The sequence below is a fragment of the Perognathus longimembris genome, chromosome 19, assembly GCF_023159225.1.
Source record: "Perognathus longimembris pacificus isolate PPM17 chromosome 19, ASM2315922v1, whole genome shotgun sequence".
In the NCBI taxonomy this organism is placed as follows: domain Eukaryota; kingdom Metazoa; phylum Chordata; class Mammalia; order Rodentia; family Heteromyidae; genus Perognathus; species Perognathus longimembris.
The window spans coordinates 42,255,879-42,279,729 of record NC_063179.1 but is presented as its reverse complement, the minus strand read 5'-3'; the positions used below and the strand labels follow the sequence as shown (position 1 = coordinate 42,279,729).

Genomic DNA, 23,851 nt, shown 5'->3' with positions numbered 1-23,851 from the left:
GTCTCAGCCTCCCAAGTAGTTAGGATTTACATGTATGAGCCAGAGCCCCCAGCTTGAAATATATGTTAAGTAAATTCTAATTCTTATGAAAATGATTTGTCTTATGATAATTAGTAGTGATTGTTTAAAAGTGAATAAATCACAGTAGGCTGTAAAGAAACAATGGAGGACCGGGAAAGTGCAAGGTCAGTTCACTAGCCTTTGGGTTACAAGGCGGGGGTGGGGGGGGGGCATCTGAACTCTCAGTGTCGACATGTCCCCTGACACTGCAAACTGTATGGTCTTTCAACTGAAAATCTAGAATAAAATGTATACTCTTCTTCTGAATAAGTGCTCTTGAATTCCTTACAAATTCAGTACAGTGATCATTTAATAGTTTAAGTCTGTAATGGCTTTTTAAATGGCTTTTCTTTTTTAAAAGAATAGTCTGAAATGGGAAAAATAAAAGCGTGTGACCTTCTGAATGTCTGAGGCAGATGAATCTGTTCGCACTTTGGCTCTAGCTGTGATTTGTAGCAGATCGGAGTTTTCTTCACTTATTCCAGGTTTTACAGTGAGGGTGTGGGAGTTTCAAAAGAAAACAAATGCCTGTTGTGCACGTAGAATACATTATCCACCACTGTGAAGTGCTCAGGGAATTTTCTCTTTCTACACAGCGAGATGAGAAAGTTTGCTGTAAACTTGCACAAGAACCTTGTGGAACTCGGCGCTTGGAATCAGGCTCTTGGGTGAAGTGGGCTAGTTTTGGCATCCATACCCGTGGCAATGTCCTTTATGGGAATGTTACACTGCTGCCACCTTCAGGCTGGTTACGGGATGGCCTGGATTATAAACTGCCCAGAATGGTTATCAGCTATAGGTTTGTTCTTGTTAGGTGAAAACATGTTGTGGGTACAACCCCGCAAAATTGAAGTTATTACTTTTTAATATTTTTATCATGGAAACGAATATGCATTTTTAATTCTGATATACTATTGCAAAGCGAAAATGAAATTTCTTTTTTGCTTGATTTAAGACAAATTCAGTCATTATTAAGCAGATTTGTTTACTTGTTTTCATTGCCAATACTGGGGCTTTACATCAGTGCTCCTGGCTGGCATGCTACTACTTGGGCCACGCCTTTCATCTTGTGTTTTGTTGGGCAATTGCAGATGGGGTGTCACAGACTTTCCTGGTTGGCTTTGAACTGAGATTCTCCAGGTCTTAGCTTCACAAGTGGCTAAGATTATAGGCATTAACCACCAGTACCTGGCTAAGCATAATTTTAAAACACATGACAAGTGGGACTGTGGCTTCTTTGCCCCAGTTTTGTCATCTGTATTACACTTGGCCATGGGGAGCCATAAAAGTCCATATAACTGGAGCCCTTATTCCTTTCCGCAAAGCGGAAACAGGGCAGAACTCCTGGTGCTAAGAATGGGAACAAATGCACTTGGAGCTTTGAGGCATTCATACCTGATATTAGCCTAAGCAATAGGGTGCAGTAGGAAATGTCTTGTTGATGCTCTTTCCGGAAGAACTTCGGAGTTCACCGTGTGAGCATGGGCAGGACTGTGGGGAATGGGAAACTGAGACTCCAGAAAAGAATCCAAAATGCCACAAGGCTGCATGCTCATACAGATTCAGACGAAAGGTTTTCCTCTGCTAGGAATGTCAACACTTCTTTTCCACAGACCCAACCCTGCTTGGGCGGTTATTTCCTCAGTCATAGCTCTTATTTCCAGGCAATTGAATATTAAGGAAAAGAGCCAGTCTCTCAAGCCACAGAGGAAAACTTCCCCCTCGTGTGGCCCTTCCTGTTCATTCCAGAACATCCTGACCGCGGTGTCCAGGGAAGTCCTTATTGAGAGGGGATACCTGGTATGCTGGAGCTATTCTCCACTCAGGGCTCAGCCTGGCTGGGTGAACCAAAATCAGCTCGTGCCAGTGGGCTGTACTTTCAGCAAAGCAGAAACTTCTAGAATGAATTGTGCTCTTTGGAAATACTGAACTCTGTGGTGCGTCAGGAAATAGATGTGTAGGATTTCCTCAGACGAGCGTGAGCCACATCCTCACAACCTGGGCTGTTTTGGAGAGCCCACAGCAGTAAGAAGCCCTCCTCAGAAATGAAGCGCGTCTATCCCTTTAGCCATCCTTCTTTCTCCCCAGGAGTTCCCATGAGATCTCCTAGGCTTGTTTCCATCTTGGTTTGCACAGATACTATGAGTATAGGCGCACAGGTGATCAGAGCTCTCTTCTGTGCGGGGTTGAATGGTTCAGAAGCAGCATCTAAAAACCTAACTAGCCCTATGGAGACAATTCTGAATAACTTGCTTACACTGCCATCTACTTGTTCTTCATTTCATTTCTAAATATATATATATATATATATATATATATTATATATATATTTAAAGGCTTCAGTTAGTAGATGCTGATGAGAATTATTCCTTTTGCAGAGACGAGTTCGGTATCTGACGGATCACCACCTGAAAAGGAGGACACAAAGGTAATGATGACTCCCTGCCCTGCTTTCTTCTCTGTCTGTATATCCAGAGTTGAAGGCAAAAAAGCATAAAAAAGAGGAAAAAAATTCATTTCCAAAATAAGCAGGCATATTCCCCCGCTACCTTCACAATGATTTGAAATCCAGTTTCTTCTCTTTCTTTTTTTTGCTGGTCCTGAGCCTTGAACTCTGGGCCTGCATGCTGTCTCTGAACTCCTTTTGCTCAAGGTGAGGGCTCTACCACTTGAGCCAGAGCACCACTTCTGGCTTTTTCTGTGATTTAATTGGAGGGAAGAGTCTCACAGACTTTCCTGCCCAGTTTGGCTACACACCAAGATCCTCAGCTCTCAGCCTCCTGAGTAGCTAGGATTACAGATGTGAGCCCTGGTGAGTGGCTTCTAGTTTCTCATATTCTCAACCTCCACACCTTAGCTAGATGGCTAGACCAAATCTAGCTATCTTTCTGAGTTGTAAATGCAAGATGCTTGCATGAAATTTTCCAGAGTAGATTTGCACTTGCAATTTGATCTCTATGGGCATTTTAAATAAATGGGCATGTTACCTGTGGGCAACTGTGAGGTATGCTTCAGCTAGAGCCAGATCTTATTTTTAGCTCTTAACTAGTATTACTTATACACAAGCCTAGTTTGCTGTTCACATGATATGATGCATGTAAATGTTTTTTCCTGTTGTTTTCCAATATTGGTTTTTTAGTTCATAAAAATAAACTAACGTTAGTGTAGTAAAGACATAATTTTAAAAACTCATCTGCCTTAATCTTTTTTTCAGTGTGTTGAGAGCCTGGTTGTTCAACTGAATGATAAAGACCGGGACAGCCAAGATTTAGGTATGTTCCAAAATACTGCCTTTCCTACACCAAAGTCGGGAAGTATTACAGACCAGGTATATAGGAGCCAAGAAGAAAATCCCTTCAATAAAAATACATTCCTTCTGGGAACTTTGTTTACTTTTTGAAGCCCTGCCAGATGGGTTTTCCTTACAGTACCGGTCCTAATACTACGACTTCCGGGACTGGACTCCCTCTCAAATCTCAAATCCAAACAAAGCAATTGTGGCCTTTCCTGAGTAGTTTCATGGTCATGATTACCTTGTTGTGCCAAAGAGGTGGGCATTGCCACTTCCTTTTCAAGGACGTCACCGAGCTCCTGGTGGAGAGGAAGCAGTGGAATGGAGACTGGCCTTCTGAGTCTCCACGCTTCCCACTATCCTGCAAGGATGGTGACGCGGAGACAGTGGGATGTCTCTGTGGAGCTGAGCCCTATTATCTAAACCCCAGCCTAGGAGACCACATACTGTGGTGGGTGTGGCTCCTCTTTGGGCTCCTCCCACCCCCACCCCCCCCACCCCCCACCCCCACCCCCACCCACCCCCCCCCCCCCCCCCCCCCCCCGACCCAGAGAAGAAGACAAGAGATTCCTCAGCAGAATGGAGGTAATTCCTGTCATGGGTCTGGGCATTCTTGGCTCACGAATGTTCTAGTTCACCATACTTGGACATTGCCTCTCTACCTCCATGTCTTTTCTTTTTCTCCAAGTCTAGTGTGGGTCTAGACTTATCCCTTGCGTGATGCAGCTCTCGGGGTTTGAGGGCATGAGCTAGGCTATGGCAGATGCCGAATTTGAATTCCTGGATGGTCTGCGAAGCCTTCTGGGACTTTGCCATGGGACACAGGTGTGTGCCAGCCTTCCCGGATTCCTTCAGGGGCTGTGAAGCTGAAGAAGCTCGCCTACCTGGAAAGCACACGTGGGAGAACAGTCTTAGCGGCTCTGAGAGTGAGGAGAGGGCAGGGGTGGCCAGGAGGTCAGGCCGACGTGAGATCAGGGTGAGTTGAACAGCCAAACTGGTCGACTTGCAGAGCCAATATGCACCAGCGCATTCAGGCACTCATGGACGGCTGGGCAGGGTGACCGGTGCCTTTGTCAGTCGCATGGCTGAGGCGTTGCAGCGGCCGCCTGCCCAGAGCGGCAGGAGGAAGCACTGCGGGGTCGCTTGACTGTGTTGCTCAGAGATTGGCTCCAAGGCAAACCTGATTTGCTCCACTCCCTTCCCAACTCATGTGTTGCTGCAATTGGAACAGAAGCTGAGATTGCAGGAGCACTGAGCACACCTCTACATAGCTGCAGTATAAGGCAAGAGTAATGACTAACTTCCAGAGAAGACCAAGAAGGAGAAAGGATAGCACACATCTCTGAATGACTGTTGTGGGTCACCAAAGTCTGGGGCCTAGCTGCCTCTGCCTCTCCCTCTCTCTCCCTCTCTCCCTCTCTCTCCCTCTCCCCTCTCCCCCTCTCCCCCTCTCCCCCCTCTCCCCCTCTCCCCCTCTCCCCCTCCCCTCTCCCCCTCCCCCCCCCCACTCTCTCTCTCACACACACACACACACACACACACACACAAAATGTCTCATCTACAAATTGCCTCATGCTCCCAGGAGTGTTAGCTTTGAAGCAAGTTTACCAAGACAAATTGAGGAAGGGAGGAGGCTAGCTGTTGGAAGTACTACATAGTAGGATTATGTTAATTTTAGGTTTTTAAAAAACACAACGAAAGGGCTGGGGATATGGCCTAGTGGCAAGAGTGCCTGCCTCAGATACATGAGGCCCTGGGTTCGATTCCCCAACACCACATATACAGAAAATGGCCAGAAGTGGCGCTGTGGCTCAAGTGGCAGAGTGCTAGCCTTGAGCAAAAAGAAGCCAGGGACAGTGCTCAGGCCCTGAGTTCAAGGCCCAGGACTGGCAAAAAAAAAAAACCAAAACACAACGCAAGTCTCACTCCAGTGTCTAAACTGGTGAACTTCTTGAAGAAGAAGACTTTTGCTATAGAAACTATAGTAGCCCAACCTAATCTGAGTGATTTGTCAGTCACACTTGGGCGGGGGGGGGGGGGAGGAAGAGAGAGAAACACACAGAGGGAGGGAGGCCTTGAGGGAAGAAACGTGGGCTGTAGATGAGCTTTTCTGGTGCCAACATTGGCTTTGTTCTGCATTTGTAATCTTGGGATTAAACAACAACATCAGCCACATCTCCTGACTTCTTGCAAAGAAAACGAAAATAGATTTTACGGGACCCCTCTCAGATCGCGAATGGCCAGCAGGCAGGGAGCCGTAGCCAGATGGTCAACGCGGCGGGAGTGGGAAGCGGCTCTCCCCGGAGGCCGCTTGAAAACTCATTATTTTTCTGAAGACTTGTCTTTGGTCCAATCTCTGAAAAAGCTCTTGAGAAAACATGTGGAGATATGTCTTTTCTGATTTCTAGGATTCAAAATTGTGTGGCGCCAGCCCAGCGTGGCTTCATAACCTGATTAATGCTGTAGAAATTCCAGTCACAGGTGGGCTGTGCTGTCCAAAATTTTAGCCAGCAGCAACCCGTATCTACTGAGCATGGGGTAATGATCAATTTAATTTTTTAAATTGAATTACGATACTAGGCAGAGCGGGGCAGAACACGTTCCCTATGTGTTCTTACTGACCCCTCAGAGCACCAAGAATCACACTGGTCCTTTAGTTTGCGTTCTCCGAATGATTTTTGATTGTACAAGTGATGTCTTGTGTGGGGAAATGCTGGCGATCCCGGAACCTCTGCAGGAAGCAGTAGGTGGGAAAATTATCTTTGCGTTGAGTTCAGGAGTAGATGGCTGCCCTCTCAGAAGGTACTTGGAAGGACTGGGGTTTTGTCCAGAGGGGTGCATCACAGTTGAAGTGCTGAGATTTGGTACTGTTGCTGTTAGAAGCAAGGTGTGGGATTCCTTCATCATCTGCATAGCTAGCAAGGAAGACAGGCCAAGCATTTGGAAGTGATGGGAGAGAAGTAGATGAAATGGGCCAGTGCTTAAGGGAAGAAGGAAGAAAAGGGGTCTGTTTGGCTCAAGTCCAGTTCTAAATGTCGTTAAGAAGTAGGATTAAACTGCATGCCTGTGATGGATGCCTGGAAGCCTAGCTTCTTAGGAGGATGGAATGTGGAGGACCCAAAGGATCTAGTACTCTGTCTCCAACATCATCGGGAAAAAAGCAGGGCTGAAAGTGTGGTTCAAGTGTTCGAGTGCCAGCTGAGCAAGCAAGCACAGGGCCCTGAGTTCAAACCATGGTACTGCCAAAGACACACACACACACACACACACACACACACACACACACACACAGAGAGAGACAGAGACAGAGAGAGACACAGAGGAAAGAAGGAAGGAAGAAAGAAGTAGGATGAAACTTTAAGCAGATCTAAGATTGACAATGCGCAGCGGGAAAGCAGTGCCCAAGAAGAGGGGTAGGACTATCTATCAGGTGCACATGGCAACCTGTGGGAAGTGCAGAGGAAGCCTGAGCCCATTGAAGTCGTGGAATCCTAGCTACAAACGAAGATGCTTTACACCATCACGGAATCAGCAAAGCAACGCTCACAACTTGATCAGGGGCCCGCTGGCAAACTCCTTCTAAAAGAGTGCGTCCGAAAAAGGAAAATTATGTGGCTTTGGTTAAAAATGAAAAATTTCAGCAAAACATGAAGTTCCTGTTTGAGGACTCTAAAGCCAGAGTTCCAGTGTTCCAGGTGAATTCTAGAAACTTCTGGATGATGATGGTCCTCGTCTGGATGCGCGAGGCTCTGGCCCGGTATAGCAACAGTCATATTGGAAGCTAAGTTTCTTGAAGTAATTTATCCTCCCTGGTTTGCGTGCGATGAAAGGTTATATGAAGTGTAGTTGGCTAAGGCTGCACATCCCACGATTATTTGCATGGGAACACGAGGGCTTGACGGAACTGACACGGCAAAGCAAGATCTCTGTGCGCATGCTTTTCCCGTCGGGAAGGTGGCAGGGTGTTGGAGTGGGACACTGGGGTGGGGCGGGGGTCGGGGGGAATCGCCTTGCTCGGTTCTCTTTGCTTAGGGAGTCTTGACACCTCAGGGCTCTGGCTTGAAGCAGCGCTATGTCTGCAGTTGAAGAGAAGCGAACTTGGCACAAGTGTCAGAGAAGATTTTAAGTACAGCATCTTGCTAAACAAACCTTTAGGGGAAAACAAAAATGTAGTCTTTCCTAAGTGATAAATACTTTTGCAGTAGAAATATTACAAATTACAGAATAGAAAAAAATGCCCTACAATTCTCCACCCAAAGACAATTATTATTAAATTTGACTATTTCTTCGGCCCCTGCTTTTCTTTCTCTCATAGTCGTAATGGTGTAAAGAATAGAATTTATGTTCTGCGTTATTTGACATTATTTCCCATAAGTAAGCTCCATTTTTTTGAAGTAGCTTAAAGCAATGTGTGTTAACTTTGCAAGAAGAAAGGGAGAATGTAGCTCCTCCCAATTTTGTATTAACCAGATCACCACCCTTTAATAATATGTAGTGTTGATTTTATCCACTGGCCTGGCCAGCACCTGGGAGGGCTCAAACTGTAGCTAGTCTCTAGGGCTTTGAATCATTTCATTGGCGGCATACTTCACTACTTGTAGAAAATGAAAGCCTCTTGATGGGCGTGGGGATGGGCAAGATGGGTACCAGGGAGACACGTGAACCAGAGTTGGACTTGGAAGGAAACCTGACTTGACCAAACAAAACATTCACAAAGAGACCAATTGGAAAAGCAGGAAACAGAAACAGAAACCAACAGCAGGAGCCAGGGTTGGGATTTCTCAATTTGGGAGGCACAGGCCTTCATGACCAAAAGGGAGAAAGAAAACCCAAGGTGGAAGGTTTAGGAGAAACATCAGCAGAGGGAGGCAGGTAAAGAGTGACTGGAAGATCCAAAGAAACAGCTGCTATAAAGCTGAGCGTTGGGAACAGTCGCCTAAAATACGTGCTCAAGATCTCCAGGAGTGGGAGCCTGGCAGGGGCCCAGGCCTGGAAGCTGACAAGTAGCTGGGTGGAAGCAATGCAGCCAATAGAACTTGTTTGGCAAACAACCGGATTAGTAGAGCTAATTAGGTTGTTTTCCCATTTCTTCTTAGGCTAATGCAGTAGTTTGGGAAGTAATGCTACACAAGTATGAATACATAGAACAATTTTAAGTCACCCATGTTAGCTTTGAGATGATTCCAAGCAAGTTCTTTACCACGGAAACCCTAAGAGCCAGGGCCCTGGCCAGCGTGTGGGGAAATGCCCCTATTTAATGGCACACACTTATCTGTATTGAAATATCAGGAATTTTACTTGAAACCTGACCAGAAAGGAAAAAGGGGAGGGAAGAGAGAGAATCTTAACAAAGAGCTCTGAGCCTTCTGAAATAGTAAGTTTTCAAGCCTAAAGTTTTGACAGATCTTTCTCTCTCTCTGTTTCTGTGTCTGTCTCTGTCTGTCTGTCTCTCTCTGTCTCTGTTTCTGTCTGTCTGTCTCTCTCTCTGTCCCAGTTACAGAAGCTTCTGTGGATTCTTTTTCTTTTTGGGTGGAGGAGGTCAGGGCATCTCTCTATCACAAACTAAAATTTAGGAGGATGATGACAATAATGTGTGTGTGTGTGTGTGTGTGTGTGTGTGTGTGTGTACGCGCGCGCGTGCACACGCTGGGGCTTGAAATCAGAGCCTTGGAGTTGTCCGTGAGCTTTTGTGCTCAAGGCTAGTGCTCTACCACTTGAGCCACAGCTCTGCTTCTGGCTTTTTAAGTGCTTAATTGGAGATACAACTGTGATGGCTTTGTTGCTTGGTCTGGCTTCAAATCGTGATCCTCAGGTCTCATCCTCCTGAGTAGCTAGGATTACAAGTGTGAGCAGCCACCGGCACCCCACCACCTTTTATTTTGTATTTTATTGTGTTATATTGTAAAGGTGGTATCCAGAGAGGTTACAGTTCCATAAGTAAAGAAATGAGTATATTTCTTGTCAAACAGTGTTAACCCCTTCATTTTCATTTTCTCCCTCTTCACCCTCCCCGGCTCCCTTGCCCCCAAGTTGTGAGGTTCATTTCCAACATAGTGTCTTGTGAGCGTCACTGTTGCATTGTTCACTCTTTGTCCTTTGTCTCACCATTTCTGCGATTCTCCTTCCTTTCCCCAAGTCAGATAATCATATATAAAAGACACAGTGTTCTGAAATAAAAAACAGTGACAAGAGGGTATAAATCATAGACAAAGAAAAAGAAAAAAAATGAAAGAAAAAAGAAATAACTACATACAGTATACACACACACACATACACACACACCCAACCACCTCTTGTTTCCATATCTTGGAGCTCATTTCAATTAGCATAGTTTTAAAAATGTCATATGTACATAGTTATTGAGCTATTGTGATCCTCTGCCAGGACTATTCTAGATATACTCTAGTTATTACAAATGAGGGAAACCATGGAGCCTATGCTTCCGTGGGTCTGGCTTACTATACTTAATATGATATTTTTTTAAAGAGGCTAGGGATAGAGAAAAACTTCAAGAAAACAGTTGATATTGAAGTTATTTTTATGAATTTAGACTCAATTTTCTTTCTTTTGTTCACATCAATGAAATATCTTTGGGGTGGTTGAAGTTTGAGAAAGTGTTTTGAGGAGAAAAATTGCTGACTTATTGGAATTTTGCGGTGTGCTAGGAACTCAGTGTAGTTCCTTTATTAAGAGTGTTCTGCCTTTCAGACGAGATTGGGCGCGTTCAGGATAGAATGGCCATAGACGTGTTCTGCCTTTCACATTGCTATATTGAGGAAAATTTCCTTTGTGGAATGTGAAAGATACATTTAAAAATGAGGCCATTGGAAGTGTTCTTACAGAAGAGAAAATGACAATTTTTATCCCATAGGTTAAAAGGAAGAAAGACTGCATGAAGAAACTAAAGCTTTGTTGGAGGCCATAAAACTTGTCTGGTATAATCATGGGTCTGATGTTCTGCTTACTGTTTGCTCAAAGATGTAAGATTAAACAAACAAGCCCCCAAATCTATCTGGGAACTGGTGGCCAAGCCCATAATCCTACTTATTTAGGAGACTGAGATCTGTGGATAGTGATTTGAAGCCAGCTTATTTTATACTTTGAGTAATAATCTAATACTACTAATCAAATACTACTTTGTTGTCAAAGCATACAAGCTTTAGTAGTTAGAAACTCTTGGCTCCTGTATTCTAATATATCCTCATTGGTGTGTGTGTGTGTGTGTGTGTGTGTGTGTGTGTGTGTGTGTGTGTGTGTATGAACTTTATAATTTGTTCACTGAGGATACATGACAGCTTGCATTTGTCAAAGTCACAGAACTGTTTAGTACATTGAGTAAACAATGTAGAAAATTTTTAAAAATGAGGTTGAGTGATCTCAGTATGGAATGGAGAATTTGACAGATCATTAACTACATTCAAAATGTACAGATAAACTTATTAAAGACAATTCTTTTGGAGGAGAAGGTACTGACCTAAATAACTTTGGAGATGAATGCAGTTTCTAAAGATAAATCTTAATGTTCAGAAAAACTGATCTGTAGTGAATCAAACTTTTTTCCTCATAAGAACACAGGTTAGTGATCCTGACGCCATTCCACAGATACTGTGAAACTGAAGAATTACATATGAATTGAATATTGATTGTTATAGACAGTGGAGGCCAGGGGTTTTCTTTGTTTGGTTGAAGGTTAAAGAGAAGCAGGAAGAGAGATAGAATAATCCATGTAGAAATGTTACGGAACAGGCCATTTTGTCTGCTGTTCAGTATGCCAGTCACTGAAGTGACAAGTTTTTCGGAGGAGGCTTTCATGAGAACAGTTGCATGTGGCACAAGAATACTATGGTTCAAATCTGCCTCTTCAAGAACAAGGTTTAGAGGTACTTTTATGCATAGAGAAACAGGAGTGTTCTGAAGCATGAACAGAGGTGATGGATAAAGTGAAATAAAAAGTGGCCGGCAGTGCTTGTGTAGTCACAGATGGTCCCTTCATAGGACACACGCCCTCAGGATACATTAGCATGATCTCAGGGTAGCATTTCTCAGGACTTTGTTGTCAGATGGTCACCCTTCCGACTCTCGTGCAGGCAAAGGATGAGGCAGTGGTTTCAGTGGGTCCACGTGCTCTTCCAAGTTGTTGAGAAGCAGCTTGGCAGGCATTACCATTCTGACCACGGTGTCAGAGGTGCTAGCATCTATTGCTTAACTTCTAAAGTTGGTGATAAGAGGAAGTAGTTGCAAGCCAGTAAGGCAAGAGGGCTTTTTCAGGTTCTCCTTTGGTTTCGACACTAGATGAGAATGGCACACCAGTATGTACTAAAGCTTAATCAATATAGATTCACATAGAAAATTTTGAGGAATGTGTGTACATGCAGGTTAAGATGTACACATGTTTTCTTGTAGCCATTTCAGGGTTTCTAAAAGGAAAAACATCCCATTTGTTATAGGGCAAGCCCACCTTCCTTAGAAACAGGATTATCCATCCTATTTTATAGGAATTGTAGGTTCAGAACTGTGAAACCATGGAATTGAAAGTGTAGAGTTGATATAAAGTCAATTATTTTTAACTTCATGTTAACTTGGTACCTCATCGTTAGCTTATCTGTAAACTAAATGCTCATTTTTAACTTATTAACTTACTGATATGTGAAGTCACTTATATACGGAAGTGTACAGACTATTAGTTTGAACTTTAAAATTGATAAGCTTTTGTAAAATGGATAAAACTCTACAGTTGAATCTAGGATAGGTAAGAAAAATATTGAAATGTTTTGGAAAATTGGAGTTGGAACAGGATCAAGCAAAACCTAAAGAATAATTTACGATGGTGCTGTCCCTAAACCCATGAATTCCTCTGACAATGAAGATTCCTTTTCTGCCTGTCCCTCTGCCCTTCCTCTGGGAACACTGCGGACTTTACCCTGGCTCCCACCACCTAGATTGCTCTCATCCAGGTAGGTATCCAGAGCTCACGTCTCCAGGGCAGGATTCTTCTACCTTCTTTCTCTGCCACCTTCTTTCTTTCTTGGTGTGATTTTCTTGGAACTTCCTTGCATCTGATCCTGTTACGATTTTGAAAATCAGCCTGTTATTCTTGAGGTAAAGTTATAAATGCCTTAGCAAATATTGTGTAGAAAAATACAATGAAGGAAGCTTTATACTTCAAGCATTTCTCTACTCTATGCTTAATATTTAAGATGAATATCAAACTCAATTAAATTTCATATTTAAAATAATATTGAAACTTTCTCTTAAGGAATTTATTTTTGTAATCTCAGTCAAGCTTCACAATCACCTCCCAAAGTATAGATCCTATTGTGATCCCATTTATTTTTTAAAATTATCTTTAGTTTGCAAAGGCATTTCAATGAAATGTGTGTCAGTTTATGAGTATAATGCATCTCAATGAATGTTACTTCTTTCATTGTTCTCCCCCATCTCCCAACCTATGATCCCATTTCATATGTGACAATTAAAATTCTGAATGCATTAGTGACTTGGTTAGGGATACTAAGTAATAAGTAGGAGAGTTGCTTGACATGTGTCTCCCAGACGTACAACTTTGCTTTTTAGGCATACAGCTCCTTAAAAGTATGAGTAAGACAAAATTTTTTCCCTTAGTGAATTTGGGGTCCAATGAGAAGAGAGAGGCTGAAATCAGGAAAGCAACTCTTTTTGTAATAGCCTGAAAAAAATTAAAATACCTACGAATTAACCAAAGATGCGAAGGACCTCTATGATGAAAAACTTTAAAAATCTGAAAAAGGAAATTAGACCGGATTCAAGGTAGTGGAAAAACCTCCCATGCTCCTGGATTAGGAGGATTAACATTGTGAAAATGGCAATCCACAAATTCAATGCAATACCCATTAAAAGTCCAACATTCTTCAGTAGTATAGAAGACCCCAAATAGCAAGAGAAATCCTTGGCAGGAAGAACAATGATAGAAAATATCAATACCAAACTTCAAACTTCAAATTACAAAGCCATAGTAATACAAACAGCTTAGTACCGACAAAAGAACAGGCCTCAGGACCAACGGAATAGAACTGAAGACACAGAAAGGAACCCACAAACCTATGGCCACTTCGACGGCCTCTTTGACAGATGGTGCTGGCAGAACTAGCTATATATGTTCAGAAAACTAAAGTTAGAGACTTACATATCACACTGCACCAGAATCAATTCTAAATGGATCAAAGACCTCAATGGAAGACCAGATACCCTGAAACTGTTAGAGGAAGGGATAAGAGGAACACTGGGACTCCTTGGCATAGGCTGAAACTTCCTAAGATCCAGAAACACAGTAAGTCAAAGAAAGGCTGGATAAATGGGATTGCATCAAACTGCAGAGTTTTTGCATGGCAAAGGACATAGCTAGCAAGATAAACAGAAAGCCCACAGAATGGGGGAAAATCTTTACCAGCTATGCATCAGACAAGGGCCTCATATCTAAAATATACTTAGAGCTCAAAGCAATACTTACAAAACAATATTTTGTAAACCAACTGTACAACGGGGGTGAGGAGGGGAATAAGGGAGAAGGGAAAATAGGAGGAAAATGAGGAAGGAGGTAACAAGTTTGACAAGAAATGTACCCACTGCCTTATGTATGTAACTGTAACCCCTCTGTACATCACCTTGATAATAAAAATAAAATCTTAAAACAATTAACCTCCCCCCAAACCAAATCCTCAAATAACAACCCCACTTGTAAGTGGGCTAAAGACTTAAAGAGAGACTTCTCTGAAGAAGAAATAGAATGGCCAATAGATTCATGAAGAAGTGTTTGACATCTCTGGCCATAAAAGAAATGCAAATTAAAACAACATTGAGATTCCACTTCACCCCAGTTAGGATAGCCATTATCAAGAAACTAATAGCAGATGCTTTGGGAATGTGGCCAAAAGGGAATGCTTCTACTACACTCTTGGTGGGAATGTAAACTTGTCCAACCACTCTGGAGAGCAGTATGGAGGTTCCTTGATAGACTAAACATAGAGCTCCCCCACGAGCCAGCAATCTCCCTCCTGGGCATTTACCCAAATGACCACACACCAGCCCACACTGAAGCCACCAGTACAGTACAACCATGTTCATAGAGCATTATTTACCATGGCTAAGATGTGGAATCAACCCAGATACCTCTCGATGAATGAATGGATCAAGAAAATGTGTTATATATGCACAATGGAATTCTATGCTTCCATCAGGAAGAATGACATTGTATTAAGCGAAGTAAACCAGACCCAAAGAAACATAGGCTGCACCGTTTCCCTCATTTGTAATAACCAGAATATGTTTAGGATATACTTAGGAAGTGATCACAATGGCTCAATAGCGAGGTGCATATGAGCATATAAAATGATGCTTATTGAAATGATGTGTAGTTCTTTCTTTTTTCTTTGCTTCCCCCCCCCCCCCGATGTCACTGTTTTATTTTTATTATTATTATTATTTCTGTGCCCTTGTCTTGTATGTAAGTTTATCTGATTTGGGAAAGGTGAGGAGAATCACAAAAATGGTGGGAGAAAGCATGAACCAATTCAACAGTGTTACTAGATACCAATTCAACAGTGATACTCACTAGATACTATGTTGAAAATGAACTTTACAATTTAGTAGTTTTTTTTTTTTTTTTGCCCGTCCTGGGCCTTGGACTCAGGGCCTGAGCACTGTCCCTGGCTTCTTTTTGCTCAAGGCTAGCACTCTGCCACTTGAGCCACAGCGCCACTTCTGGCCGTTTTCTATATATGTGGTGCTGGGGAATCAAACCCAGGGCTTCATGTATACGAGTCAAGTACTCTTGCCACTAGGCCATATTCCCAGCCCGAACTTTACAATTTGAGAGGGGGCTTGGGAGAAGAAAAAGTGGGAGAAAATGAGGGAGGGAGTAAGACTGGTCCAAAAGAAGTGTACACACTACCTGACTTAAGTAATTGTAACTCCTCTGTATATCACATGTACAATAAAATTTAAATTAAAAATTTGGGGAAACAGGTAAATCAAGTTCAGAGAGACAAATGATGCATGTTTTTTCTCATATGTGGAAGCTAGATCTAAAATAAAATGACATGACAACCTATACAGGATTCTAGGCATTCACACACAGGGAGACCAAAGAAGGTACTCTTCGGGCAAGATCACAGAGGTGTAAAACCTATGTACCTCTGATCATATGCAATAATATTTATTAAAATGAACTCCAGGAAAGGGAAACAAGAGGGTTTTTTGTTTTTATTTATTTTAGTCTTGTTTGTTCATTTATCTGTCTTTGGGAGGGTAAGAGAAGGCATAGAAACGGAATGACAAAGGGTGAGCAAATGCAGCAGTGATACTAGACACTGTTGAAAATGAACTCTACAACTTATGGGTGAAGATGGGAGGGAAAAAGTGGGAGAGAGTGAGAGAAAAGTTGACATTGTCCAAAAAGAAATATACTCACTTCTTGACTTAGGAAACTGTAACCCCTCTGTACATCACCTTTATAGTAATAATAAAAATATTCAATAAAAGAATTTGGGGTCCCATAGTAGGATAAAAATATTCCACAAATGTCACACCTCAGCTCAAAATCTCAGTATTATATTCCTTTGAAGAGTTAGTTTTATCACAGCTGGAAGGCAAGTGAACATGGAGGGAAGCTTTCTATATGTGTTTTCCAGAAAGAGGAAACTTCAAGACTGAGGATCTATTCTGAATGATAATAGGAAGATGATTTTCCTAACTAAAGCGTTTTCTAATTAAAGTATCTGCTGGAGAGTCCTTTCTACTCTTATATTGGAATGGTTGTGTGCTAATGGGCAGCAAGGTGGCCTGGAGAGCTGTCATTACATTCTGCCAACTGCATTTGCAATCAGCCAGTCAGACAAAGCAAAGAAATGTGTCCATTGAATATTAAAGAGATGGAAATAGCATCCTGGATTTATTTAAGTGCAATTATAGTGATGAAATAGAAAATATATCCTCAATTACTGTTGAAAACAATTAGGGGAAAGTCTTCTAGTGAGCAAGAAAATGAGCTGGCCTATCTCAAACTAAGACAGGCTGCACAAATACTTTGTATTTCACTTTAGCTGTAAACTGTGCATGTCTGGTCATAATACCATTCCATTCTCTTAAAACTACTGGTTACTAGTAAAGCGAATGAGGACATTGGGATGTCACTTGACATAAGAGATACTTTCACATGCTTTCGATTAAGTAGTTTCATTGCTAGGATAATTTTTATTATCAAGAATTATTATTTAAGGAGTAAACGAGGACTGTGTTTTGGGGCAGTTAGGAGAACATGAGTCCACCTGGCATCACAACTAATAGTAATGCTTTTGGACAAGTTCTTTGGTTTCTCTCTGTTGGTTTTCAGATCTATCACTATTGGTAAAGGAAGGAGCAACTTGCTGTGGTGGTTTACTGGGTTTTACCTTTTGCCTGGGTTAGTGACTTTAAATCTTCATGGAGCATCAAAATCGCCTGTCGTGGGGTGGTGCTCAATTGCCTGGACCACCCTCAGAGATCTTGATTCATCAGGCCCAGTGTGGGAGTGTGGTTATTTGCATTTTATTGAACATTCTTCCTGGTATGCTCTTTGAGAAATTCTACCCCAGACTCTTCTGTCTTCACCATTAGAGCCTCTGACCACTTTGTCACGTTTCTTACCAACTTAGTGTGTGTTCTACTTGTAATCATAATTAAGAATGTGTCTCCCTCTTAGTGTGGCATCCTTTAGGCTACTAGTGAGACAGAGACTTGGGAAAATCACTGCTACCAGTTGAGGATGAGGACTTGAGTCTGTCTAGTTGCCGTGGAACGTGTGTATCAGAGAATTCTTGGACAGTCGAGCTGTAGAAAGATAACACTATCCTGTTGTAGCATTTTGATTGGAGTTGTGATTGTCTCTCTCTGAGGGGAGATCCCTTTTCTTTGGGCTGTAGACCACTGGGAAGCAGCCATGGTGCTATGAACCTGTACGTAGCTCGACTTGCCTGAGCCTCACAGGACAAAGGGTTTTGTGTTTTTTTACTCATAGATACTGTTCTTTTATAATCATAAAAATATCAGCTTTTTTAACATTATGAAGGAGTTAATATGACTTTTTGGATCCAGCCCTAGGGTTGGCGCACACGCCCCCTCCGCCCCCCATATACCTTGGGGGTTTTTGGTGGGTTTTGGGGTGTGAACTCAGGACCTGGGGGCCGTCCCTGAGTCTCTTTGGCTGGAGCTTCATGACGAGCCACAGATCAGTTCCAGTTTTCAAGTGGTTAATTGGAACTAAGAGTCTCGAGGGGACTTTTCTGCCCGTGCAGGCTTTGAACCATGATCCTCAAATCTCAGCCTCTTGAGTAGCTAGGATTATAAGCGTGAGCTACTGGTGCCCAGCTATTTATTATTATTATTTTGTTAAAGAGCAATTTGGAGCTGGGCATTGGTGGCTCACACCTGTAGTCCTAACTACTTGAGAGGTTGAGAACTGAGGATCACGGTTCAAAGACAGTCCAGACAGGAAATCTGTAAGACTCTCATCCCCAATTAACTACCCCAAATCTGGAAATGGTGTTGTGGGTCAAAGTAGTAGAGCATTAGACTTGAGCACAACAGCTCAGGGACAGTGCCCAGGCCCTGAATTCAAGCCCCAGGACTGGCGCGCGCGCGCACACACACACACACACACACATACTAAAAGCAATATGGATTAAATTTTTTTTACCTGATGTGAGGTTGAGAATAATTTATCTTTACAGTTGTAAGCAGTTGATTAAGGAAATTTGTAATTATTCTTTAAATGTAGGGTCATTAGATAGAAAACATTGGTTTCTTTTCATTTAATTGCAATGCTTATAGGTATATTCGAGATGCATTTTGTTCTTGTTGTATGATTATGTAACAAACCATATTAAATCACAGTCATGATTTAGGTAATTGATTTTGATTTGAATTTGAGTTCCAACTGCTTTCTCCCTTTCTCAAACCCTTCTGCCTGGGCTCCTTATTCACCCCTACCCAATCAGATAGAATTAGCTACCGCAGAGAAGGCTGTGTAGCTATTTCTTGCACTGCCTGGCATAATAGTGCCAACAATTTGAGAAATAATTGAAGTAAAGAGATGAATGTTAATGAAGATACACACTGTCAGGTTCCAAATCTGCAGGGTTGAATAGATGCTTGTATTGTTTGCCATGTTCTTCCGTTTATATTGGCATCACACAGCCTCAGGAAACAACAAAATAGAGCACATCTTGCTATATATCCTTCTGCTACTCACATCTTTTAAAGATATCTTCATGCAATATACTTTTTCCTGTGCAGACCTTGATTTTATTTGGGTCACATGCATCTGTGCCTTGATTTATGAGGAGGCAGTGCCGAGCTTCTACTGAATGCTAATCATCGAGTGCGTGTTCAGAGAGGCTGCGAGAACTGTTGGTTTGTGGCACTTTAAGTCACTAGCGCTATTGGGATGGACTGAAAGTTGAGATTAGAGCTATAAAAGTGTCTAAATCCTTGTAATTGACAGCCACACTTGATGACAATTCAGGAGATGGCCCCAGTCGTGCTTAAAACAATAGTAGATGGCTGCACAGATTTAATGAGATGAGTAGAATTCTCTTTCAAAGCATCCAACCACTTTAGGATTAAAAGGACCCCAGAGACGAGATTGTTAACTTTAATTTCAAAGCTGTTTTGGCTCTTCCGTCTGAAAAGCTGCCTAAGCTGTGGATAGTGTGAACCACTAGAGTAAACTGGAAAGAGCTCCCCTCCCCTCTCCCCCTCCCCCTTGAAAACTGAATCTGATGGCCTTCGTTTGCCAGTGGACCAAGTTTTCTGGCTGTCCCCACACATAAACCTCGGTCTTTTTCTCACACTACGCGAGGTGGCTTTTCTGAGAAAAGATACTCGAGCTGCCCAGCCACACAAGTGCCTGTGTTGGAAGGGTTTTCTTCAATCACAGGCAGCTCTCTTTTCAGTTTCCAGCTACCTTCCTTCTTCATTTCCATCTCGAGCAACAAGGAGAGGGGAGTTAATGATTCATTTGCTCCCCATGACCTTTTGAATAACTGGACTGCGATGTATCAGTGAGCCCCCCCTCCCCCGCGCTCCCCCTTTTCCTTCCCTGGTTTGGCTTTAATATTTACAGCCTCCTTGTTGGTCTACATGCCTGAACGCCCGAAGGAAGCAAAACATTGCCTCTCCCTCCCTGTGTTGGGGAGCTATTTTATCCAGCCTCATTCCTTCCTTTGACATCACTGGGGAGGCTTGCCTCCTGGCTGGCCAGGAGTTCTTCCTGAGTCTCCTGTGCTTAAGCTGATCGTTTCACCCAAACAAAACAATGGATTCTGACTCCGACTCACCTTTTAACTACTCGTGGCCTTCGTTCCCCAAGATGAAGATTCGGCGCAGGGCATCCAAGCAAGGTAGAGCACGGTGCTTTTTGTTTTCCTGGCAGAACCACACAGGACAGCCTCTGATTCTTACCTTTCCTTCTTTCTTTGTTAGCCTGGCTTTCAATGAAGTTCTTGTCTTTACATGTCTTTATAAAGTGCTCCCTGGAGAAATTATTTATGGACTCCAGAGGGTAAATCTACTTACAGTATGTTTCTTTCACTTTAAAATCTACCTTTGTGTTATCATGTGCCTCTCTCTCTCTCTCTCTCTCTCTCTCTCTCTCTCTCTCTCCTTAAGAAGTTGGGGGCAGGGAGAAATGGGGGATAGTACAAGGTAAATATTTTGGATTCATTTCATCAGAGTTACCTTGGAGTTACCTTGACAATAAAGAATGCTGTTGATTTCAACATACGTAGCCTTTGTGAGGCTGGAAAACTACTCATATGTTCAATGTTTTCTTTCTTTCCTTTTCAAGCATGTGTTCATTGAAAAAAAAGTAGACCTAAGAAATACTATTTTATTGACTTTTCAGACATTGTAAAGAAAAGATTTGAGCAAAAAGTTTCAATAAGAAAACCTGTGTATCTCCAGGGGATGTAGTCATATAAGGTTTAATAAAAATTAATAGCTAAATAAGCAAAATAATTGGCAGTCAAAGGGAAAAAAAGGGGGTGTATATGCATAGCATAGCATGATTACTCATAGAAATAGGTCTCATGGCTCGTTCCTTCTTACTTGCTGGGCTCTTGTGTTGGCGCGGGCTTGGAGAGCCCTGGGGCAGATTGGTGTTTTGGTAGACTCCAGGTGCCTGGAGAAGTGGTTCTTTCATCTTTGGCTGGACATAGCAGGTGGCTGAGTGCTAGCAGGTAGTAGTTGCTCCCTTCTGAGGTTGTAAGGAAGCAGTGTATACAGACTTAATTCTAATGCAAGGAGCTTTCTAGCAGAAGAGTGGTTTCTGAAAGTGGCTTTCTCTATAGCATTGGCGGGGGTGGGGGGGGAGTAGGCGGGAGGGCTTTACCTATTCTATAGAGCAGAGTAACTTACTGTGTTACCCTGTGCTGTTCCCAGAGGAGGAGGGATGCTAGCAGTTGGCCACATGACTGCATAGCTTCAAGGATCTTCTCCTTCCTTCCGAACTAAAATACAGGTGTTTGCTTGTTTGTTCTTTGGCAAGGATAGTTGAAAGGCAGTAGAAAATCTCTGCTGCTCTTTCACCATCCTCAAAATGTCCTTACTAGGGACGTAATAGTTTGCATTTAACACAGTATTTCCTTATCACCCTCTTTAAAAATGAATATTTTATACTTGAGCAAAAAAGTTCTTTCTCTTGTATAAAATTTTATTAATTTTATAGGTATTGTAAAGAAGGGGGAAAATCAAAGAAGCAGCTTATATATCTTTAGGAGATACAGTCCTATAGTAAAGAACCATGATATGTACAAGTTACCATCCAATGATTCTGGGAAAAATACATAAAGAAAGCACAATTGTGCACTGATTCCAGCAAACTTGGCTTCTGCAAGAAAATGGAGTGAAATGTTAATAAGAGGTCAATCTGGGTAGAAGGTACATGGTGTTCTTTGTGGTGTTCTTTTGATTCCACCCCACCCCCCAGCTTTTCTGTAAATCTGCAATTGTTCCCAAATACAAACATTTTCAAGTTAACTCCTGGGAGAGGAGATGCATTAGACCTGACACTTCTGCACACATATCACTAGTTGTACATGGAGAACTGTTTGAGTAGTAAGTCATTCTGTGACATTGCCACACCTCTGAGCTGATTCTCACTAATATTTGGCAGTAATTGGCTTTATTTTAATATTTATTCCCACTTACATTTAGGAGAGTAGTCTGCTTAAATGTTTATATTTATGTTGTCCAGTCAACTTACCTAGGTGCCTAATACTGTTGTGAGTTCAGGCAGCCTAAGAACCTGAATGGAGATAGAGAAGATCGATTACTATGAGGCCGGCTGTGCTCTGAGAGTCAAGTGGAGTGGTAGGGAGCTCAATAATCACACTCTTGCTTTAAAGCCAAACTTGGACCACAGCCAGTGTGAGCTCCAGCACAAAGTCATCACATAGCTATGTATAAATTAAACCTGATTCAAGTGAAAGCAAGTACCTGGGACAAAGAAAATGATTAACTCTTTGTCCCTAATAAGCAAAGGACCAGTGAAACTAAAGTCGGTAGCAGGGAATAAAGGATTGTTAGACCATGCTCCATTAAATGGTGGCAACCCAGATGTGAAGACAGGGATTGACCTGTTGCAATGACAGCTGGACAGAGTCCCAGAACCAGAAACCTTCAGAGTCAAAAGGGCATAGAAATGACCTGGCTCAACCACCTTCACCTCCAGGTGAAGACAACAGGGCTCCAAGAGGTGAAGTGAGGACGTTGTGCGCATGCGTAACAAACATCTCTCGAGTGCAGAGGAAGTAATTTCCAGAAGGTAGAGGAAGTAGTGACCCTGACAGATGTGTCCTGATGAAAAGATCTTAGTATTGGGACTGAAACCCACTTCCCTCTAGTGGAAAAAAAAAAAACACCAAGAGAATTGATTATACAACCTAGTGGCCATTTTTCTGAAGAATTATATGGTTTCATTGCTTAATGGATGGTACCCAAGTTGTCAGTTTCCCAAAGCAAGGAGGGTTTGGATTTCTCTTTGATTCTTTCCTTCCTTTTAATGATCACCAACATCATTCTAAGCTATAGGTTCTAACCACCTGAGAAATCTTGAAGGAAAAGTTGAGGACTTGGGATTTCTGGTTTCTCAGCAAACCTGTCTTGCATTTAGTCAGAAATATCTTCTTTTGTATTGATAGTTCCTTCTCCAGACCCTCCTTGCTAGAATTTTGCTTGTTCTCTTGCCCTGTCCTGGCTTGTGTTTTTACGGTTCCTTGACATATACCCAGTCTCAACACATTACTGGCTGGTTTAGAGAATGAGGTGAAAATGTAGACAGAGGGTTTGCTAAACCTACCAAATCATATTTGAACTCAAAATGATATAGCATGTGCTCTCTTACCTTCATGCTGTCAGAAGAAAGGCAGGGGCATGCAATTGGAAGTAGCTCCTTTGGGAATGAGCAGGATGTCACGCACTTAAAAACCAAGCTGCCCCAGTGAGACCAGGGGGCAGGGGAGAGGGCAGTCTCAGAGTTGCCCCAGTGAGAGGGGGCAAGGGGGAGGGCAGTCTCAGAATTTGCCCTTTGTCGTTCCCTGGGCAGCACCAGGATAGGCCATTCTGGGAGCTCAGTGGTTAATGATTGGCGTCTCCAGAATCTACTATGGTTCCGCTCTAAGGTTCCTAGGAATGCCTGGACTTCTGTTTTGTTGGTTTCAACAGGAGATTCAACCAAGAAACTTAATAATATTTATTAATTAAAGATTAGTAAAAAACAATGGGGACTGGATCTTACTGGAGTATCCTGCAATTATTCAATCCATAAACGTGCATAATTTATTGGACATCAGCAGGTCCCGAGAAGTTTTGAGATATTTTCTTCTCTGTGCCTTTTACCCACTTGGGCAACATCTCCCATTTTCAATCACTCTGTCTGACTTCCCCGCCCCGCCCCCCCCCCCCCCGCGCGCGCCCCCCCCCCCCCCCCCCGCCAGCTTTTCTTTTTGCTGGTGCAAAGCCGATTTGTGATTGCTAAAGGAGGCAACTTATAGCAGAGAGCTGGACAACCTTGGGAAGCTCAGATGGCAGCAATTTACTGCAGTCATAGTGACAATAACTAATATTATCTGACTCTTTATTAATCATAATGATTCCATTTTGCTAAACTGTAGTAGGTTCTTGGTATTTATGGTGTCTGATTCAGGAAATAACCATTATCGATGTGATCTGTTTTACAGATGAAGAGACCAAGGCCTAGAAAGAGCTATGATTTGGATGTGGTTTGAGTGTATCCTGACAGGGTTCCGACGTTAGGAGCTTGGGGCTTCCACCAATGGGAAACACAGTGTGGTGGTGGAAGGGGTGGAGCCTAGCGGGAAGTCCTTACACCCTTCTAAGCATTTCCTGTGACAAGGATGAAGGTAGTTCTTGTGGGACCCTGGATAGTTCTCAAAAGAGGGTTGTTCTGAAAGAGCCCAACTGGCCCAT

General features: G+C 42.6%; 1 protein-coding gene across 2 annotated transcripts in view; it reads left to right on the top strand.

Annotated features, from left to right (window-relative positions):
• Positions 1–23,851, top strand: part of Arhgef28 (Rho guanine nucleotide exchange factor 28) — a 216,730-nt gene that overhangs the window by 81,090 nt on the left and 111,789 nt on the right. Inside the window, exons 7-8 of one of the 2 annotated variants that reach the window (XM_048368428.1) lie at positions 2,439–2,488; positions 3,275–3,332. In XM_048368428.1, the coding sequence (XP_048224385.1) occupies positions 2,439–2,488; positions 3,275–3,332 (108 nt within the window). Of the gene's footprint in view, positions 1–2,438; positions 2,489–3,274; positions 3,333–18,961; positions 19,765–23,851 lie in introns of those variants that run through there. The other variant, XM_048368429.1, reaches the window with a different exon arrangement.